Source organism: Diorhabda carinulata, chromosome 6 (genome assembly GCF_026250575.1).
Source record: "Diorhabda carinulata isolate Delta chromosome 6, icDioCari1.1, whole genome shotgun sequence".
Lineage (NCBI taxonomy): Eukaryota > Metazoa > Arthropoda > Insecta > Coleoptera > Chrysomelidae > Diorhabda > Diorhabda carinulata.
The window spans coordinates 30,992,612-31,012,466 of NC_079465.1; the positions used below are offsets into that span (position 1 = coordinate 30,992,612).

Genomic DNA, 19,855 nt, shown 5'->3' on the forward strand with positions numbered 1-19,855 from the left:
TTAGCACCGTCTGATTACCATTTATTTCGAAATTTGTAGAATTCTTTGAATTGTCAAAATTTGACGATGACCTGGTTCAGTTTTTTTACGAGCGCGGTATTTTGAGGGTGGAAAAAGGTCATTAAACAAAATGGAAGATATATAATTGATTAAAAACTATTTTTTATTTAAAAAAAATGAAATTACTTTGTCGCCTACCTATAATATAACGTCGAGATAATTTTTCTAATCTAATTTTGTTGAAATCACGTTTCAAATTTCTATCGGGTTTATTTTGAAAACACGTCGAGTATTTTTAGATTTTATACTTTCTCGTTTTGATTTATACTGAATTTTAAGTAAGAATTTTCCAACGGCGAATCTATTTCAATCAAAACAAATGAATCATTTCGAAAATTTTATTAAAAGACATTATATCGTATTATAAAACGTCGAATTTTCGAGATGTATTATTCAAATTTTGAAATAGAAAAAATCGTTTGTAATAATTGTTAAATTAACGTAATTTTCTATGGTTTTTATTAAAATGATTCTGTAGAATTTGTTTGGAATTATTATTTGTCTATTGTAGATACAAAAAACATTAAAAATTTTTCTGAATTTACGATCTTAAGTCATTAAATACTTGTCGAATGTTAACTCAATTATTGCCCGATTAAAAATAATCATACCCACACAAATGAAAGATAAAATGTTACATTATTTTCAAATTTGCACACCCTGTATATCTTAAATTGTATCTATAGATATATTAACCCAATTTTCCCCACCTAGACGATCTGTGGGAGGATGCACGCCATCACTTTGGATACTCGATTTTCACATTCTATTATAGTCACAAAACTGGTAAGCAACTATAAAATTTTCTGTTTTTTGGCATCAAAAACAACCGGTAAGAGTTTCAAATATATTTTTTATGACTAAACTTTATTCGTAATATAATATAATTTATATTTTCCATGGAAAATTTACTAATTTTCATCAATTTCTGGCCGATTTTTCATATAACCTATAATTCCTGTGATTCGCCTATTAGTCCGGTAAAAATTTGTATCATTATAGTGCGAGGAAATTGAAAATACGTCGACCTCCAATTATTCCCAAAATGTTTCTAATAAACTTTCAATTTTCTCTTTTATTTCGTGCTCTATAATATTATAAAACAAGATTTCGAAAAAAAAGTGTACTAACACTAATATATTTCCCAGTTTTCGAATACTTTGATTATATAACTACATGAACCCTCTGTTCGAAGTTGTCTTCAATTCAGGTGTTTAGGAGTGTTCGTTACACCACTCTGATGAGATACAACAACGTCGAAACTAGTCAATTAATTTAACGATCCTATAAAATTGAGTTAAATCAGATTTTCGTCTACAGTATTTCCAAAATGGGTAAAGTAGCAGCAATCGGTATCGATTTGGGTACTACTTACTCCTGCGTAGGTGTATGGCAACACGGAAAAGTTGAAATTATAGCTAACGACCAAGGAAACAGAACCACCCCTAGTTACGTGGCTTTCACCGATAGCGAAAGATTGATTGGAGACGCTGCTAAAAATCAAGTGAGTCATTCTGTATAATATCTAAAATTGAATTTTTTAAGATTATTTGTAAGACAAACGATATATTTGTACGTTGATAAAATTTGATTTGATTAAGAGAAATCGAAAAAAAAAAATAAAATATTTCTATAAATGGAATCCAATTTTTACGTAACTTTATGGTACTACCCAATACCATTTACGTTTAAAGGATCTGGTTGCGATAATTACAATCTTATAGTCCTTTTTTGGAAAAACCAGTCGCCTTTGAAAACATCGAAATCGGTAGTTTATACAAGGTGTCAATTTACAAACGTACCATCGATATTTCAATCCCTATAAAATTTCAAAAATACCCAGACGCAACATTTAAAGTCTCCAATGGTAAGAGCTAAAACAGTTTTCTACATAAACTAATCGTCATTTGTGTTTAGAGACAGTTTTCTACATAAACTAATCGTCATTTGTGTTTAGAGACAGTTTTCTACATAATCTAACTGTCATTTGTCTTTTAAAGATAGTTTTCTACATAATCTAACCGTCATTTGTGTTTAGAGACAGTTTTCTACATAATCTAACTGTCATTTGTCTTTTAAAGATAGTTTTCTACTTAATCTAACCGTCATTTGTGTTTAGAGACAGTTTTCTACATAAACTAACCGTCATTTGTCATTTAAAGACTGTTTTCTACATAAAGTAACCGTCATTTTTCATTTAAAGACAGTTTTCTACATAAAGTAAACGTCATTTGACTTTTAAAGACAGTTTTCTACATAAACTAATCGTCATTTGTATTTAGAGACAGTTTTCTATATAATCTAACTGTCATTTGTGTTTAGAGACAGTTTTCTACATAATCTAACTGTCATTTGTCATTTAAAGACAGTTTTCTACATAAAGTAACCGTCATTTGACTCTTAAAGACAGTTTTCTACATAATCTAACCGTCATTTGTCATTTAAAGACAGTTTTCTACATAAACTAATCGTCATTTGTCATTTAAAGACAGTTTTGTACATAAACTAACCGTCATTTGTCATTTAAAGACTGTTTTCTACATAAACTAACCGTCATTTGTCATTTAAAGACTGTTTTCTACATAAACTAACCGTCATTTGTCATTTAAAGACAGTTTTCTACATAAAGTAACCGTCATTTGACTTTTAAAGACAGTTTTCTACATAAACTAATCGTCATTTGTGTTTAGAGACAGTTTTCTACATAATCTAACTGTCATTTGTCTTTTAAAGATAGTTTTCTACATAATCTAACTGTCATTTGTCTTTTAAAGACAGTTTTTTACATAATCTAACTGTCATTTGTGTTTTAAAACAGTTTTCTATATAAACTAACTGTCATTTGTCTTTTAAAGACTGTTTTCTACATAAACTAATCGACATTTGTCATTTAAAGACAGTTTTCTACATGAAGTAACCGTCATTTGTCTTTTAAGACAGTTTTCTACATAAATTAACCGTCATTTTTCATTTAAAGACAGTTTTCTACATAAAGTAACCGTCATTTGACTTTTAAAGACAGTTTTCTACATAAACTAATCGTCATTTGTGTTTAGAGACAGTTTTCTACATAATCTAACTGTCATTTGTCTTTTAAAGACAGTTTTCCACATAATCTAACTGTCATTTGTGTTTTAAAACAGTTTTCTACATAATCTAACTGTCATTTGTCTTTTAAAGATAGTTTTCTACATAAAGTAACCGTCATTTGACTTTTAAAACAGTTTTCTACATAAACTAACTGTCATTTGTCATTTAAAGACTGTTTTCTACATAAACTAATCGTCATTTGTCATTTAAAGACTGTTTTCTACATAAATTAACTGTCATTTGTCTTTTAAGACAATTTTCTACATAAAGTAACCGTCATTTGACTTTTAAGACAGTTTTCTACATAAACTAACTGTCATTTGTCATTTAAAGACTGTTTTCTACATAAACTAATCGTCATTTGTCATTTAAAGACTGTTTTCTACATAAATTAACTGTCATTTGTCTTTTAAGACAATTTTCTACATAAAGTAACCGTCATTTGACTTTTAAGACAGTTTTCTACATAAACTAATCGTCATTTGTCATTTAAAGACTGTTTTCTACATAAATTAACTGTCATTTGTCTTTTAAGACAATTTTCTACATAAAGTAACCGTCATTTGACTTTTAAAACAGTTTTCTACATAAACTAACTGTCATTTGTCATTTAAAGACTGTTTTCTACATAAACTAATCGTCATTTGTCATTTAAAGACTGTTTTCTACATAAATTAACTGTCATTTGTCTTTTAAGACAATTTTCTACATAAAGTAACCGTCATTTGACTTTTAAGACAGTTTTCTACATAATCTAACTGTCATTTGTCTTTTAAAGATAGTTTTCTACATAAAGTAACCGTCATTTGACTTTTAAAACAGTTTTCTACATAAACTAACTGTCATTTGTCATTTAAAGACTGTTTTCTACATAAACTAATCGTCATTTGTCATTTAAAGACTGTTTTCTACATAAATTAACTGTCATTTGTCTTTTAAGACAATTTTCTACATAAAGTAACCGTCATTTGACTTTTAAGACAGTTTTCTACATAAACTACCAGTCATTTGTCTTTTAAAGACAGTAAGACATAACATCGCTCGATAAGTCTTGTAACTGACGCATAGATGGCGCTGCCATAATTGTTCGAGTAATCCCGGATTGCTGATTGCGATCGGATCGCCATGACGTCGAAGTTTCGAGTGGCGGGAACGGCAAAATAATCAGAAGCGAATAGAGAGAGATAGAGAGTGGTATACCGGATGTTATTTATCTCTCTATCGGCAGACCACTTGAACAGGTTTTTCGATACCTTACTGTCTTGGAGTTGGATAGATTTTTCGTTATCCCAATTTAATTTCGATATTTGTTATTAGGTAGCCATGAATCCTAAGAACACCGTCTTCGACGCCAAGCGTCTCATCGGGAGAAAATTCGACGATCCCAAAATACAAGGCGACATGAAACATTGGCCATTCCAAGTCATCAACGATTGCGGTAAACCGAAAATCCAAGTCGAATATAAAGGTGAAACCAAAAAGTTCGCTCCAGAAGAAATTAGTTCGATGGTTTTGACGAAGATGAGGGAAATCGCGGAAACTTACCTCGGAGGTACGTTATTTTTCTTCAAATCCATTCCAATTCCGTTTTCCTGTTGCTTTCCACGGTCTATCTTTATTAATCCTTAATCCCTTCTACATTAGCTCTTATGAGGTATGCGTAGAGTCCAACCACGATCTAATATCATTTCTCCATTCTTTTCTATTATTTCTTTGTTGTTGTCTTCCCCAAGAATATATCTAATCGAAACTTCTTCAGGTAAAGTAACAGACGCCGTAGTTACGGTACCAGCATATTTCAACGATTCCCAAAGACAAGCAACCAAAGACGCCGGTGCCATCGCCGGTCTTAACGTCTTAAGAATCATAAATGAACCGACGGCCGCTGCTCTGGCTTATGGATTGGACAAGAACTTGAAAGGAGAAAAAAACGTGTTGATATTCGATTTAGGAGGTGGTACTTTCGATGTATCAATATTAGCGATAGACGAAGGATCTCTATTTGAAGTTAAATCAACAGCCGGAGATACGCATTTAGGTGGCGAAGATTTCGATAATCGTTTAGTAAATCATTTCGTGGAGGAATTTAAAAGGAAACACAAGAAAGATCTGAGCGGTAATAGTAGGGCGTTAAGGAGATTGAGAACCGCTTGCGAAAGAGCTAAAAGGACGTTGTCTTCGAGTACCGAAGCTAGTTTAGAAATAGACGCTTTACACGAAGGTGTCGATTTTTATTCGAAAATAACCAGAGCTCGATTCGAGGAACTTTGTATGGATCTGTTTAGATCGACTCTCCAACCAGTGGAAAAATCTTTGATCGACGCTAAATTAGATAAGGAAGCTATCCACGATGTTGTATTAGTCGGAGGTTCTACTAGAATTCCGAAAATACAAAAGATGTTGCAAGATTTCTTCTGCGGTAAAGCATTGAATTTAAGTATTAATCCAGACGAAGCTGTAGCTTACGGAGCCGCTGTACAAGCTGCTATCCTTAGCGGAGATACTAGCTCGCAAATACAAGACGTACTACTAGTAGACGTGGCTCCTTTGTCGCTAGGAATAGAAACAGCGGGAGGAGTTATGACGAAAATCGTCGAAAGAAATTCGAGGATACCGTGTAAACAACAACAAACTTTCACTACATACGCCGATAATCAAAATGCTGTTACTATTCAAGTATTCGAAGGGGAACGAGCTATGACCAAAGACAATAACCTTTTGGGAACTTTTAATTTGACAGGAATACCTCCAGCTCCTAGAGGGGTACCTAAAATTGAGGTAACCTTCGATTTGGACGCCAATGGGATATTGAACGTTTCCGCTAAAGATAGCAGTACTGGAAAATCGGAAAAAATCACGATAACCAACGATAAAGGGAGATTATCGAAAGCTGATATTGATAAGATGCTTGCCGATGCTGAAAAATATGCCGCCGAAGACGAACAACAGCGACAAAAGATATCCGCCAGGAATCAATTGGAATCTTATATTTTTAGCGCTAAGCAGGTAAATTTTGTGTTTTTACAGACAGTTTTCTACATAATCTAACCGTCATTTGTCTTTTCAAACAGTTTTCTACATAAACTAATCGTCATTTGTGTTTAGAGACAGTTTTCCACATAATCTAACCTTCATTTGTCTTTTAAGACAGTTTTCTACATAAACTACCTGTCATTTGTCATTTAAAGACAGTTTTCTACATAAATTAACCGTCATTTGTCTTTTAAAGACTGTTTTCTACATAAACTATCCGTCATTTGTCATTTAAGACAGTTTTCTACATAAATTAACTGTCATTTGTCATTTAAAGACTGTTTTCTACATAAACTATCCGTGATTTGTCATTTAAAGACAGTTTTCTACATAAATTAACCGTCATTTGTCTTTTAAGACAGTTTTCTACATAAATTAACCGTCATTTTTCATTTAAAGACAGTTTTCTATATAAATTAACCGTCGTTTGTCTTTTAAGACAGTTTTCTACATAAATTAACTGCCATTTGTCATTTAAAGACAGTTTTCTACATGAAGTAACCGTCATTTGTCTTTTAAGATAGTTTTCTGCATAAACTAACTGTCATTTGTCTTTTAAAGACTGTTTTCTACATAAACTATCCGTGATTTGTCATTTAAAGACAGTTTTCTACATAAATTAACCGTCATTTGTCTTTTAAGACAGTTTTCTACATAAATTAACCGTCATTTTTCATTTAAAGACAGTTTTCTATATAAATTAACCGTCGTTTGTCTTTTAAGACAGTTTTCTACATAAATTAACTGCCATTTGTCATTTAAAGACAGTTTTCTACATGAAGTAACCGTCATTTGTCTTTTAAGATAGTTTTCTGCATAAACTAACTGTCATTTGTCTTTTAAAGACTGTTTTCTACATAAACTATCCGTGATTTGTCATTTAAAGACAGTTTTCTACATAAATTAACCGTCATTTGTCTTTTAAGACAGTTTTCTACATAAATTAACCGTCATTTTTCATTTAAAGACAGTTTTCTACATAAATTAACCGTCATTTGTCTTTTAAAGACTGTTTTCTACATAAACTATCCGTCATTTGTCATTTAAGACAGTTTTCTACATAAATTAACTGTCATTTGTCATTTAAAGACTGTTTTCTACATAAACTATCCGTGATTTGTCATTTAAAGACAGTTTTCTACATAAATTAACCGTCATTTGTCTTTTAAGACAGTTTTCTACATAAATTAACCGTCATTTTTCATTTAAAGACAGTTTTCTATATAAATTAACCGTCGTTTGTCTTTTAAGACAGTTTTCTACATAAATTAACTGCCATTTGTCATTTAAAGACAGTTTTCTACATGAAGTAACCGTCATTTGTCTTTTAAGATAGTTTTCTGCATAAACTAACTGTCATTTGTCTTTTAAAGACTGTTTTCTACATAAACTATCCGTGATTTGTCATTTAAGACAGTTTTCTACATAAACTAATCGTCATTTGTCATTTAAAGACAGTTTTCTACATAAATTAACCGTGATTTGCCTTTTAAGACAGTTTTCTACATGAAGTAACCGTCATTTGTCTTTTAAGACAGTTTTGTACATAATCTAACTGTCATTTGTCTTTTAAGACAGTTTTCTACATAAATTAACTGTCATTTGTCTTATAAAACAGTTTTCTACATAAACTAACCATCATTTGTCATTTAAAGACACTTTTCTACATAAATTAACGACGAACTATTATCGAAATTATGAATTTTAGGCCGTAGAAGACGCCCCGGCTGATAAATTGACTACAGAAGATAAAAAATTGGTACAAGATAAATGCGCCGAAGTATTATCTTGGTTAGATTCGAATCAATTGGCCGAAAAAGACGAATTCGAACATAAATTGAAGGAAGTACAACAGGATTGTTCGCCTGTTATGATGAAGCTCCACATGGGATCCCAACAAGCTCAAGGTGGTCCAAAAGTCGAAGAAGTTGATTAATTTTTTGGTATTCGAATTATTTACTAAAAATTCCGTCATATTCTTTCAAATACTAATATTTGTAATGACACCCTGTATAATTATAATAAATAATATTATGGAAATAATAAATATTCACTAATTTTTTTTTATGTTATTTTTTATTATTGATAAGGAAAGAAGTTTTTTGATTGGATTATCGGCAGCGAACGTGTTTAAATTATAATTTGAGTTTGGAATTATTATATATTGTCCTGATAAAAACGTGATTGTCATATTTTAAAACCGCTGCATAAGTAATAAAATGGTACGTCGACGACTCTTGGAATTATTTGGCATGAAATTTATCGTGATCTTCCTCGGCCAACATAACAAATTGTCCACCACCTTAAGGCTAGTTTAGATCAGATAAAGTTAACTGAGGTTAGGTAATGTTAAACAAGATTAATTGAGGTTAGGTAACGTTAAACTGAGGTTAGGTAACGTTAAACTGAGGTTAGGTAATGTTAAACAAGATTAACTGAGGTTAGGTAACGTTAAACTGAGGTTAGGTAACGTTAAACTGAGGTTAGGTAATGTTAAACAAGTTTAACTGAGGTTAGGTAACGTTAAACAAGATAAATTGAGGTTAGGTAACGTTAAACAAGATTAATTGAGGTTAGGTAACGTTAAACTGAGGTTGGGTAATGTTAAACAAGATTAATTGAGGTTAGGTAACGTTAAACTGAGGTAAGGTAACGTTAAACTGAGGTTAGGTAATGTTAAACAAGATTAACTGAGGTTAGGTAACGTTAAACTGAGGTTAGGTAACGTTAAACTGAGGTTAGGTAATGTTAAACAAGTTTAACTGAGGTTAGGTAACGTTAAACAAGATAAATTGAGGTTAGGTAACGTTAAACAAGATTAATTGAGGTTAGGTAACGTTAAACTGAGGTTGGGTAATGTTAAACAAGATTAATTGAGGTTAGGTAACGTTAAACTGAGGTAAGGTAACGTTAAACTGAGGTTAGGTAATGTTAAACAAGATTAACTGAGGTTAGGTAACGTTAAACTGAGGTTAGGTAACGTTAAACTGAGGTTAGGTAATGTTAAACAAGTTTAACTGAGGTTAGGTAACGTTAAACAAGATAAATTGAGGTTAGGTAACGTTAAACAAGATTAATTGAGGTTAGGTAACGTTAAACTGAGGTTAGGTAACGTTAAACTGACGTTAGGTAATGTTAAACAAGATTAATTGAGGTTAGGTAACGTTAAACTGAGGTTAGGTAACCTTAAATAAGGTTAAGTGAGGTTAGAAAACGTCGGGAAGGTAAGTGAAATAAGATAAGATACGAAACGCAGTTTTTTAGAAGTTAAATCGATAATGATGAAATAAAAACTGATTTGCTTTAATTGAATTTCAATTTTAAGGTTGATTATCGAATAGATTGATACGAAAATGTCATTTTTAATAACTTTTATTATAACCCAGTGCAAATGTTACAACAAATGAAGCGTTTCGAGAAGCGATCTCATCATGAGGCAACTACAAAATGGCAAATTTTTTATTAAAAATTCATATTTTCAAATTGGTTAAAAAAATTTATTTAATATCGCATAAAAGTGCCACCCCTCTCAACGTCCAATGTCGAGGATTGTGATCAGTTTCGAAATCGATCGAACCGACGTATTTCTGATCGGTCCTTTGGGGTTTTCTGTAAATAGGACATTCGTACAATTTGGGATCTTTACCTGCCGTTGTATTTATAGCGAAAATGTAAATGACAGGCATTTGTTCGTACAAAACTTTCGGTTTACTTTCGATTAATTTTCCAGTTCTTCTATCCAAACCGGCGCCTTCTAGAAATAAACCGTGAACGTATACGCCTTCCGCGGGACTTTCTTTAATGTCTTCTTTACCCTGTTTTGTGATCATATTCTGTAGTACTACAGAATCTAACGCCCAACCTTTGTGAGCTCGGGTTACGTCCTGAAAAATAATTAAATGAAATGTAATCTTCGACATTGTCTATTAAATCATTGAGAAGAAAAAAACGCCCATCGTTAACTATACAATTGGAAAAAATAAAAATTTAACGAAGGTCCTTGTAATGTTTATATTATTTCTTGAATTTTGACTTTTCCCTGTATTATTCATCTTAAATTCCAATCTCTATTAGATTTTTCATCAATAGTTTTCCTTCCCGAACGGATTTCTCTCCAAGGAAAATAAAATTGGCGCAGTCAGTAGGATTGTGATTTTTAAATGCGACGAAATACTTCCATGATGATAATTATATAACTTTTTCTCGATTTCTTTGTTTATTTTTTCGCGTAAAAAGATGTTTAATACCCAACAACATAAACAATTTCCATTTCCATGATTATTGAACGTATTTGTCATATTTATGTCAAATTTTGACTATTCTCTGTATCCTTCATCTTAAATTCTAATATCTATTAGATTTTTGATTAAAAGTTTTCCTTCGCGAACGGATTTCTCTCGAAGGAAAATGAAATTGGCGCAGTCAGTAGGATAGTGACTATGAAAATACCGAATTTTTCAAAATTGAAAGAGCAAATTTCATATTTACTTGCAGAAAAAATTGGATTGGTTTCCTCTTTATCTACAGTGTCAAAAGCTATCCACAAATCTGTGTTCTGGTACTGATACTTTTGGTACCATAGAGTTAATGAAAATTCTGCGTATTCATGCGACGAAATACTTCCATGATGATAATTATATAACTTTTTCTCGATTTCTTTGTTTATCTTTTCACGTAAAAAGATGTTTAATACCCGATTTTTTTTCTCTTCGACAACAACATCATAAACATTTTCCATTTCCATGATTATTGAACGTATATGTCATATTTATGTCAAATTTTGACTATTCTCTATATTTTACTGAAAGGAAAGTAAAATTGGCGCAGTTAGTAGGATACTGAATATGAAAATATTGAATTTTGGAAATTAAATTGAGCAATTGCAGAACAAACATCAATAAATTGGAAATTCCCCTTTATATATAGCGTCAAAAGCTATCTACAAATCTGTGTTTGTTGTTATTACAGAATTTTCGTTTCTACGAGGTCGGGTCAAATGTTTATGGGCCAGGTACTTCTGGTACCGTAGAGTAAATGAAAATTCTGCGTATTCATGCGACGAAATACTTTCATGATGATAATTATATAACTTTTTCTCGATTTCTTTGTTTATCTTTTCGCGTAAAAAAATGTTTACTATCCGAATTTCTTTTCTTCAGCAACGACAAGATAAATGGTTTCCATTTTCATGATTATTGAACGTATCTGTCATATTTATGTCAAATTTTGACAGTTGACAACAAAAATATGGCGAAAACTAACATGGCGAAAGTCACTACTTCTGTCAATGTTGTTTTTAAAGTTTTTAGTTTTAATGAAGTTTGACAAATTATCGATTTTTTCCTTTCCGGGTTTTTTTTTATCTTAATTTCGAGATAAATTGGGTCGAAAAAACTAATGAAGACAGGATTGGTGACCGAATGACGTTTTGGAGAAATACGATGGTAGTAAAAAGGGGCGGAAAAAAATATTGGAGACTCACGTATACTCACTTGTCTCATAGCGGTTAGAAAACCTTGAGGATTAAAAAATCCAGTCATCCAAAAGACGGTCGGTTTCCCATTTTGACACCAGCTACGAAATTGAGCGTCTCGTTCTAAAAGCTCGGTGTACCAAAAACCCAAAGTCGCCGATTCCCACGAAACCTAAATATTTTTATTAACACCAAAAAAAAAAAAACATGAAAATAAAACAGATAATTACTATCATACTTTTTGCCATTTTTCCGGTATTCTAGCGTCGTACATGGAATCCAAAGACGTCCTCAAATTTTGACTCATAACAATCGTACCGTCAATAGCTAATTTCAAATCCGTCAAAGTCGATTTAACCTAAAAAAAAATCGAATAAAATCTCCGAGTGGACAGTCGATACTTTCCCAAAATTAACGTACTTCTTTTAAAACTTTCTGTATCCTATCGACTTCTTGTCTTAGGAATATATTCATCGGTAACAAAGGTCCCATTCTTTGTAAGGCTTCTCTAACTTCGAAACTGTTGTAGGGTTTCGGAAGCTTCTCCAACATGTCTTCGGCTAAACAATAAACGACGCTTTCTCTAGTTTCTCCTCCTCCGCCACCTCCTTCCTTCGGTTGAACGTTCAAAATGGTATCAAGAATACCTGGAATTAAATGCATTAACCCAATTTGAACGCTAAGATGTTTCAGGATGACATCTTTGATCAGAAAAGCAAAAGAACGGATTCAAATCGCACGCTCGCGGTCAAAAACTAGCGGAAAATTTGTTGATTCCAATCCGTAGCGATGCGGATGGACATTGTCCTGCGTTAGGATCAAGTTCGTCCAGGAACCTCCTGGAAAAGCCACGTTTTCTTTTGTCCAATACTTCATCAGGTATTCTGTAGCTTCCATCGCTACCAAACATGCACTCTATGGCTTTTTCTTCGGGAATCGCGTCTTAGTTGACAGCTGTCACTTTTTTTTGGTAACGACGGTAAATTTTGGACTGATTCATGTTCAGAGCAGAAACCACTGACCTTTTCGCGATAGGGTGAACGCTTGAACAGTTTTATCACGTGTTGTGTCAATTTTTTGGTAGAATTCTTGTTGGTTGTTAACGAAATTGACGTTTGACAGTATCGGCGTTTAGTTTTTTTTTGTCAGAGTCGATTTTTTTGCACGAGAATGTATATCGAGAAATTTCACGAAGTTTGGCAACGTTTTTTTTTATGTTGACGTGTTAAAAATTTACCTTTCGCTGTATTAATTTGATATGTAATGTCGGCGTTGGCGTGTAAACCGAAAACTTCCGGCGTATCCGTCGCCTGTAAACTATTTACGTAATCGATGTATCCTTGGAGGTTCCTTGTTTGCGGTACTTTGTATCCTTTGTAAAATTCGAATCCCGGTCGGAGGAGGACGTCGCAAAACCATACCTCAAAAGGAAACAAATGAAAATATTTCACATTTAATATGGTCGAATAATTGAAAAATTATCATAAAATGCAGTTTAATCAAATTAAACAGGGTATTTAAAAAGATTTGATCAGACCATTATTTTTATATTTAAATCGTTAGAAAATAAACACCCTGTATATGAATAAGTGACAAAATGAATTTGTATATCGAGATTTTCAATTAATTGTAACAAAAAAAAAACACAAAAATCTATATACCGGGCGATGATAAAACTAAACTGATGATTTTTCAATTTTATTTTTCAAAAAATGTTTTTTATTTGTTTTTTTAATATATACGATATATCGTTTCGTTTTTTAGAGCTTTCTCTTTATCAAAATAAATTGTTTTGTGTGATCTTTTATATTAAATATGTCAATTATACAGGGTGGCAATAAAAATTATTCAACAACAAAGATATCGAAAAAAATGTAATATGATGACTAATCATTACTTAACAAGATGCGACACCCTGTATATATCCTCAAATTCGAATTTTTCTCAATACTCTTTGTTACAGCATGAATTTCTACCGAATTATACAAGGTATTTAAAAAGATTTGATCAGACCATTATTTTTATATATAAATCGCTAGAAAATAAACACCCTGTATATGAATAAGTGACAAAATGAATTTGTATATCGAAATTTTCAATCAATTGTAACGAAAAAACACAAAAATCCACATACCGGGCGATGCTAAAACTAAACTGATGATTTTTCAATTTTATTTTTCAAAAAAATTTTTTTTTCAATATATACGATATATATTCTCGTTTTTTAGAGCTTTCTCTTTATCAAAGTAAATTGTTTTGTGTGATCTTTTATATTAAATATGTCAATTATACAGGGTGGCAATAAAAATTATTCAACAACAAAGATATCGAAAAAAATGTAATATGATGACTAATCATTACTTAACAGGATGCGACACCCTGTATATATCCTCAAATTCGAATTTTTCTCAATTCTCGTTGTTACAGCACGAATTTCTACCGAATTATACAGGGTATTTAAAAAGATTTGATCAGACCATTATTTTTATATTTAAATCGTTATAAAATAAACACCCTGTATATGGAAAAAAGATACATTCAATTCGTTTATTGAAATTTTCATTTAATTTTGAAAAAATCGCAAATATTTCACATTAAATATGTTACAGGGTGATAATAAACACCTTGTATATCTCTTCATAAATAATTTTACGTAAATTTTTTTGTTGTAATATCTTATTTCACACCAAATTATAAAAAATATTATGGCCGTAACAAGTTTTATAACGAAATAATTTCGAAAATCATAAATATCTGTATACGGGGTAGTCTAAAAAAATAATACGATTTAAATACTTTCAAATAGTTTACTATATTTGAATTCATTATTTTCCGATATTTTTTTTCTTTCTGTTTAAGAGTATACGACGTAATTATACGGGGTGTCGACGATTTTTTGTATACCTACCTGCGTAAAAGTCGTCAAAAGCCTTTTATCGAAATCGTCAGTTACTCTACCGCCGTACTGAACTTCGCCGAGCATATAACAAACGGTAGGCCAAGAAACTCCTTTTTTAGGATCCATATCGTCCAAATGATTCTGAATGAATTGGACGCTGGCCGCGAAATCCGCTTGATTGAACTCGTACGGGACGTTCCAACCTGCAATACACGCAACCCTAAATACCGATTTCCAGTATTGGGTGTTGCATACCTAAAGGTCCGAATTTTCTTCTTTCTTGAACGACGGTATGCAAAAACGCGACGGCGTACAACAACGGAGGCCACTGCGCCTGCGCGGAATAATCCAAAAAATCCTGCGTGATATTCTGATACGTCCTTTTCATACTAGCTCTGATACCTTGTGGCGGTTCGTTGGTAAACTTTATCGCCATTTGTAACAATCCGATAGGGAATAATTCGTGAACTTCCGTCGTTAACCATATCCGGAAACTATCTTCTATCGTTTCCGTATCCGCCATCATGGACATTACTTCCGTAGCGAACGGTAAAGACAAATGAATGTTTTGCAATAGAACCCAACCGCCGTTAACCATCGACGATTCTATCATATCCTTGGCGACTATTTCTTGACCTTGTCCCATAGAAACCGCCTTCAAAGCTGAAAATATCCGCTAGATTTAGGAGAAATGAAGGATTTGAGTCATTAGGATACTCACGTATATCCTTCGATTTAGCTAGGGAGGATATTTGCGGAGAAGGATCCGATCCAATGGAAAGTATACAAATAAGAGGCGTTCTTGTATCCGATTCGTTCCAAGTAGCTTCCAAATCTAAAATGCACGGTTCTCCGTATTCTTCACCAAGAGAATCCATTATATATTTTCTAGCTTGAGATAAAGTTCGATCTGGACTCCAAGATCTTATTAAAATCAATTTTCTGAATACGTCTAAGCTTTTTTGATATCCGCACGGTATATCTTCTTCTTCGGGACGTTCTTTTTCGTACCAAATCCGCCATTCTTTTTCGTTATTTTCAATCTGGAACGTTATCGTTTTCGTAAATAAAATTTTTAATATTTTCCGTGATACTACCTTTGTTAATATTTCAGAAAAAGTTGGTAGCTTGTTAATTTCGACTAGATTTAACCAAGTAATGTCCAAAATCCATTTGAAAGGCTTAGGGGCGACGGCGTTCAGATCTAGGGAAGCGCCTCCTTTTATGAAAGCCATAAATTCTTCGTGTTTTATGGTACCTTCATACAAATCGATCTTCATCGCCATCATTAACGTAAACAGAGATTTGTGTCTTTCGTACAAACTCCTCTGCGTAAAAATCCATACCTAAAACCATCTCAAACAGTTGAATCGATATCACACCAAAATAAACAACTACCGAGACCAAAAACTTCAAGAAATCGTGGGAGAAAACAAAGACTGATGTAGAAATCGATAAAGACCCAACCCGGAGAAAAAAATCACCAAAATACTGATGTTACTAATGAAACAGCGTTTGCAGCTCGGATATAAACTATTAAAAGTCTTCAAAATGATGTCCAAACCCAACAGAATATCCTGGTGAATCAAGAAGAAGATGCCAAGAGAAAAACTGATGTAGAAATCGATGAAAACCCAACCTGGAGAAAAAAATCACCAAAATACTGATGTTACTAATGAAACAGCGTTTGCAGCTCGGATATAAACTATTAAAAGTCTTCAAAATGATATCCAAACCCAACAGAATATCCTGGTGAATCAAGAAGAAGATGCCAAGAGAAAAACTGATGTAGACATCGATGAAAACCCAACCTGGAGAAACAAATCACCAAAATACTGATGTTACTAATGAAACAGCGTTTGCAGCTCGGATATAAACTATTAAAAGTCTTCAAAATGATATCCAAACCCAACAGAATATCCTGGTGAATCAAGAAGAAGATGCCAAGAGAAAAACTGATGTAGACATCGATGAAAACCCAACCTGGAGAAAAAAATCACCAAAATACTGATGTTACTAATGAAACAGCGTTTGCAGCTCGGATATAAACTATTAAAAGTCTTCAAAATGATATCCAAACCCAACAGAATATCCTGGTGAATCAAGAAGAAGATGCCAAGAGAAAAACTGATGTAGACATCGATGAAAACCCAACCTGGAGAAACAAATCACCAAAATACTGATGTTACTAATGAAACAGCGTTTGCAGCTCGGATATAAACTATTAAAAGTCTTCAAAATGATATCCAAACCCAACAGAATATCCTGGTGAATCAAGAAGAAGATGCCAAGAGAAAAACTGATGTAGACATCGATGAAAACCCAACCTGGAGAAACAAATCACCAAAATACTGATGTTACTAATGAAACAGCGTTTGCAGCTCGGATATAAACTATTAAAAGTCTTCAAAATGATATCCAAACCCAACAGAATATCCTGGTGAATCAAGAAGAAGATGCCAAGAGAAAAACTGATGTAGACATCGATGAAAACCCAACCTGGAGAAACAAATCACCAAAATACTGATGTTACTAATGAAACAGCGTTTGCAGCTCGGATATAAACTATTAAAAGTCTTCAAAATGATATCCAAACCCAACAGAATATCCTGGTGAATCAAGAAGAAGATGCCAAGAGAAAAACTGATGTAGACATCGATGAAAACCCAACCTGGAGAAACAAATCACCAAAATACTGATGTTACTAATGAAACAGCGTTTGCAGCTCGGATATAAACTATTAAAAGTCTTCAAAATGATATCCAAACCCAACAGAATATCCTGGTGAATCAAGAAGAAGATGCCAAGAGAAAAACTGATGTAGAAATCGATGAAAACCCAACCTGGAGAAAAAAATCACCAAAATACTGATGTTACTAATGAAACAGCGTTTGCAGCTCGGATATTAACTATTAAAAGTCTTCAAAATGATATCCAAACCCAACAGAATATCCTGGTGAATCAAGAAGAAGATGCCAAGAGAAAAACTGATGTAGACATCGATGAAAACCCAACCTGGAGAAAAAAATCACCAAAATACTGATGTTACTAATGAAACAGCGTTTGCAGCTCGGATATAAACTATTAAAAGTCTTCAAAATGATGTCCAAACCCAACAGAATATCCTGGTGAATCAAGAAGAAGATGCCAAGAGAAAAACTGATGTAGACATCGATGAAAACCCAACCTGGAGAAAAAAATCACCAAAATACTGATGTTACTAATGAAACAGCGTTTGCAGCTCGGATATAAACTATTAAAAGTCTTCAAAATGATATCCAAACCCAACAGAATATCCTGGTGAATCAAGAAGAAGATGCCAAGAGAAAAACTGATGTAGACATCGATGAAAACCCAACCTGGAGAAAAAAATCACCAAAATACTGATGTTACTAATGAAACAGCGTTTGCAGCTCGGATATAAACTATTAAAAGTCTTCAAAATGATATCCAAACCCAACAGAATATCCTGGTGAATCAAGAAGAAGATGCCAAGAGAAAAACTGATGTAGACATCGATGAAAACCCAACCTGGAGAAACAAATCACCAAAATACTGATGTTACTAATGAAACAGCGTTTGCAGCTCGGATATTAACTATTAAAAGTCTTCAAAATGATATCCAAACCCAACAGAATATCCTGGTGAATCAAGAAGAAGATGCCAAGAGAAAAACTGATGTAGACATCGATGAAAACCCAACCTGGAGAAACAAATCACCAAAATACTGATGTTACTAATGAAACAGCGTTTGCAGCTCGGATATAAACTATTAAAAGTCTTCAAAATGATATCCAAACCCAACAGAATATCCTGGTGAATCAAGAAGAAGATGCCAAGAGAAAAACTGATGTAGACATCGATGAAAACCCAACCTGGAGAAACAAATCACCAAAATACTGATGTTACTAATGAAACAGCGTTTGCAGCTCGGATATAAACTATTAAAAGTGTTCAAAATGATGTCCAAACCCAACAGAATATCGTGGTGAAGATGCCAAGAGATAAGGAAGTAGTACCAGAGAAGATTTCAAAGCTGCGATTGATAAAAACGAAGGATCATATGAGAATACAGCTTCAGGAAGTAGATTCATAGTAGATCGGCAAAAATTGAAAATTGTAATGCTACAACTTACCTCGTGCGTGAGATATTTCAAAATAATATTTATCCTGTCAAGTGCGACGTTGCTTTTTTCCGACTTGGTGATGGAATTATCGAATAGGATCAAAAATTGCTTCAACGAATTCTGATACATCACGTTAACGTTACTCATTTCGACTAGAAGGAAATAAATAAGCAAGGAACGTTTCGATAATCGAAAAACAATCTGTTTTTACCAATTAAAAAATATAATATGGAGCCTCTGGCGGCGACGGCTCTAAATTCCTCCCGCGCTATATTGATCTTCTTCTCAGTGGCGACGGATACTGTTAATTTTTGTTTAACTTCTTCGGCTGTGGTTTTGGTGACTTGCAAAACGTTTATCAGTTCTTCGTCGTCGACCAAAGAACCTCTGGTGGAATTCAATCTACTTAATAGATTGGTTTCCAATTCTTTCATTCTTCTTTGATTTTGCATAACCGATTCGAATAGAGCGACTCGTTCGGCTTCCAAATCGGATTTTTCCATCAAAATAACCCTGCCCAGAAGCTGATCTTCCAAACCTAAATACAATAAAGAATCTATAACACTGACGGGTTCTTTTGGATTCGTACGAATCACTCACCCAACATTGTTACGGTAAAATCGATAATCGATGTTTTAGCACTTATTTCCGGTGAATATGGAGGATTTGGTAATTTTGTTGTTATATAGAGCATGAATCCTTTAAGGACATCGCATTCTTTATCTCCCACTACTACTTTTTCTATAGAACCAGATTTGATGAAATTTTTTTCGAGGACGTTGTCCAAAACAGGATCCAGGTCTATGTCTATATCTTCTATAAGCAAGGGTTTTCCTGAAAAAAAAAATTTATCCTTTCGAAAGATAATTATGTGCGAAATTTTGTACTAAATCGAGGGAGGCAAAATTGGCGCAGTCGATGGGATAATAAAATTCATAGAAACAACAAAATGCATTTTATTTAATATTCGTGATATTAAACGAAATTGACAGTCAATATAGTCGTAAACGAATCAGAAAACGCTGAAATCAGAAAAATTTAACCTTTTTAAAGGTCAAAATCAAACTTTTGGTTTTCGAAAATACATTTCAACAATTTCAATGAGAAATTTATCATGGAAAATGGCAAAATCTAGATTTCCAACTTTCCCAATTGAAATTATAAGTAATCAGA

At 33.0% G+C, this 19,855-nt stretch overlaps 2 protein-coding genes across 2 annotated transcripts in view; one reads left to right on the forward strand and one right to left on the reverse strand.

Moving 5' to 3' along the window:
• Window positions 1-806: 806 nt before the first annotated feature.
• LOC130895586 (heat shock 70 kDa protein cognate 2-like) lies at window positions 807-8,245 on the forward strand. Its single transcript, XM_057802961.1, has 5 exons — window positions 807-892; window positions 1,381-1,564; window positions 4,468-4,702; window positions 4,910-6,156; window positions 7,892-8,245. Exons 2-5 carry the CDS (start codon window positions 1,391-1,393, stop codon window positions 8,117-8,119), a joined length of 1,884 nt encoding a protein of 627 aa, XP_057658944.1. The 5' UTR covers window positions 807-892; window positions 1,381-1,390; the 3' UTR covers window positions 8,120-8,245.
• Window positions 8,246-9,539: 1,294 nt separating this feature from the next.
• LOC130895585 (dynein axonemal heavy chain 5) overlaps window positions 9,540-19,855 on the reverse strand; it is a 54,076-nt gene continuing 43,760 nt past the window's right edge. The window contains exons 45-56 of the mRNA XM_057802960.1: window positions 19,283-19,516; window positions 18,894-19,220; window positions 18,692-18,834; window positions 15,653-15,901; window positions 15,277-15,598; window positions 14,811-15,218; window positions 14,565-14,758; window positions 12,894-13,077; window positions 12,077-12,303; window positions 11,895-12,014; window positions 11,676-11,828; window positions 9,540-10,067 (exon numbers count right to left, since the gene is read on the reverse strand). Of these exons, the coding sequence (XP_057658943.1) occupies window positions 9,681-10,067; window positions 11,676-11,828; window positions 11,895-12,014; window positions 12,077-12,303; window positions 12,894-13,077; window positions 14,565-14,758; window positions 14,811-15,218; window positions 15,277-15,598; window positions 15,653-15,901; window positions 18,692-18,834; window positions 18,894-19,220; window positions 19,283-19,516 (2,948 nt within the window). The 3' untranslated portion in view covers window positions 9,540-9,680. The remainder of the gene's footprint in view (window positions 10,068-11,675; window positions 11,829-11,894; window positions 12,015-12,076; window positions 12,304-12,893; window positions 13,078-14,564; window positions 14,759-14,810; window positions 15,219-15,276; window positions 15,599-15,652; window positions 15,902-18,691; window positions 18,835-18,893; window positions 19,221-19,282; window positions 19,517-19,855) is intronic.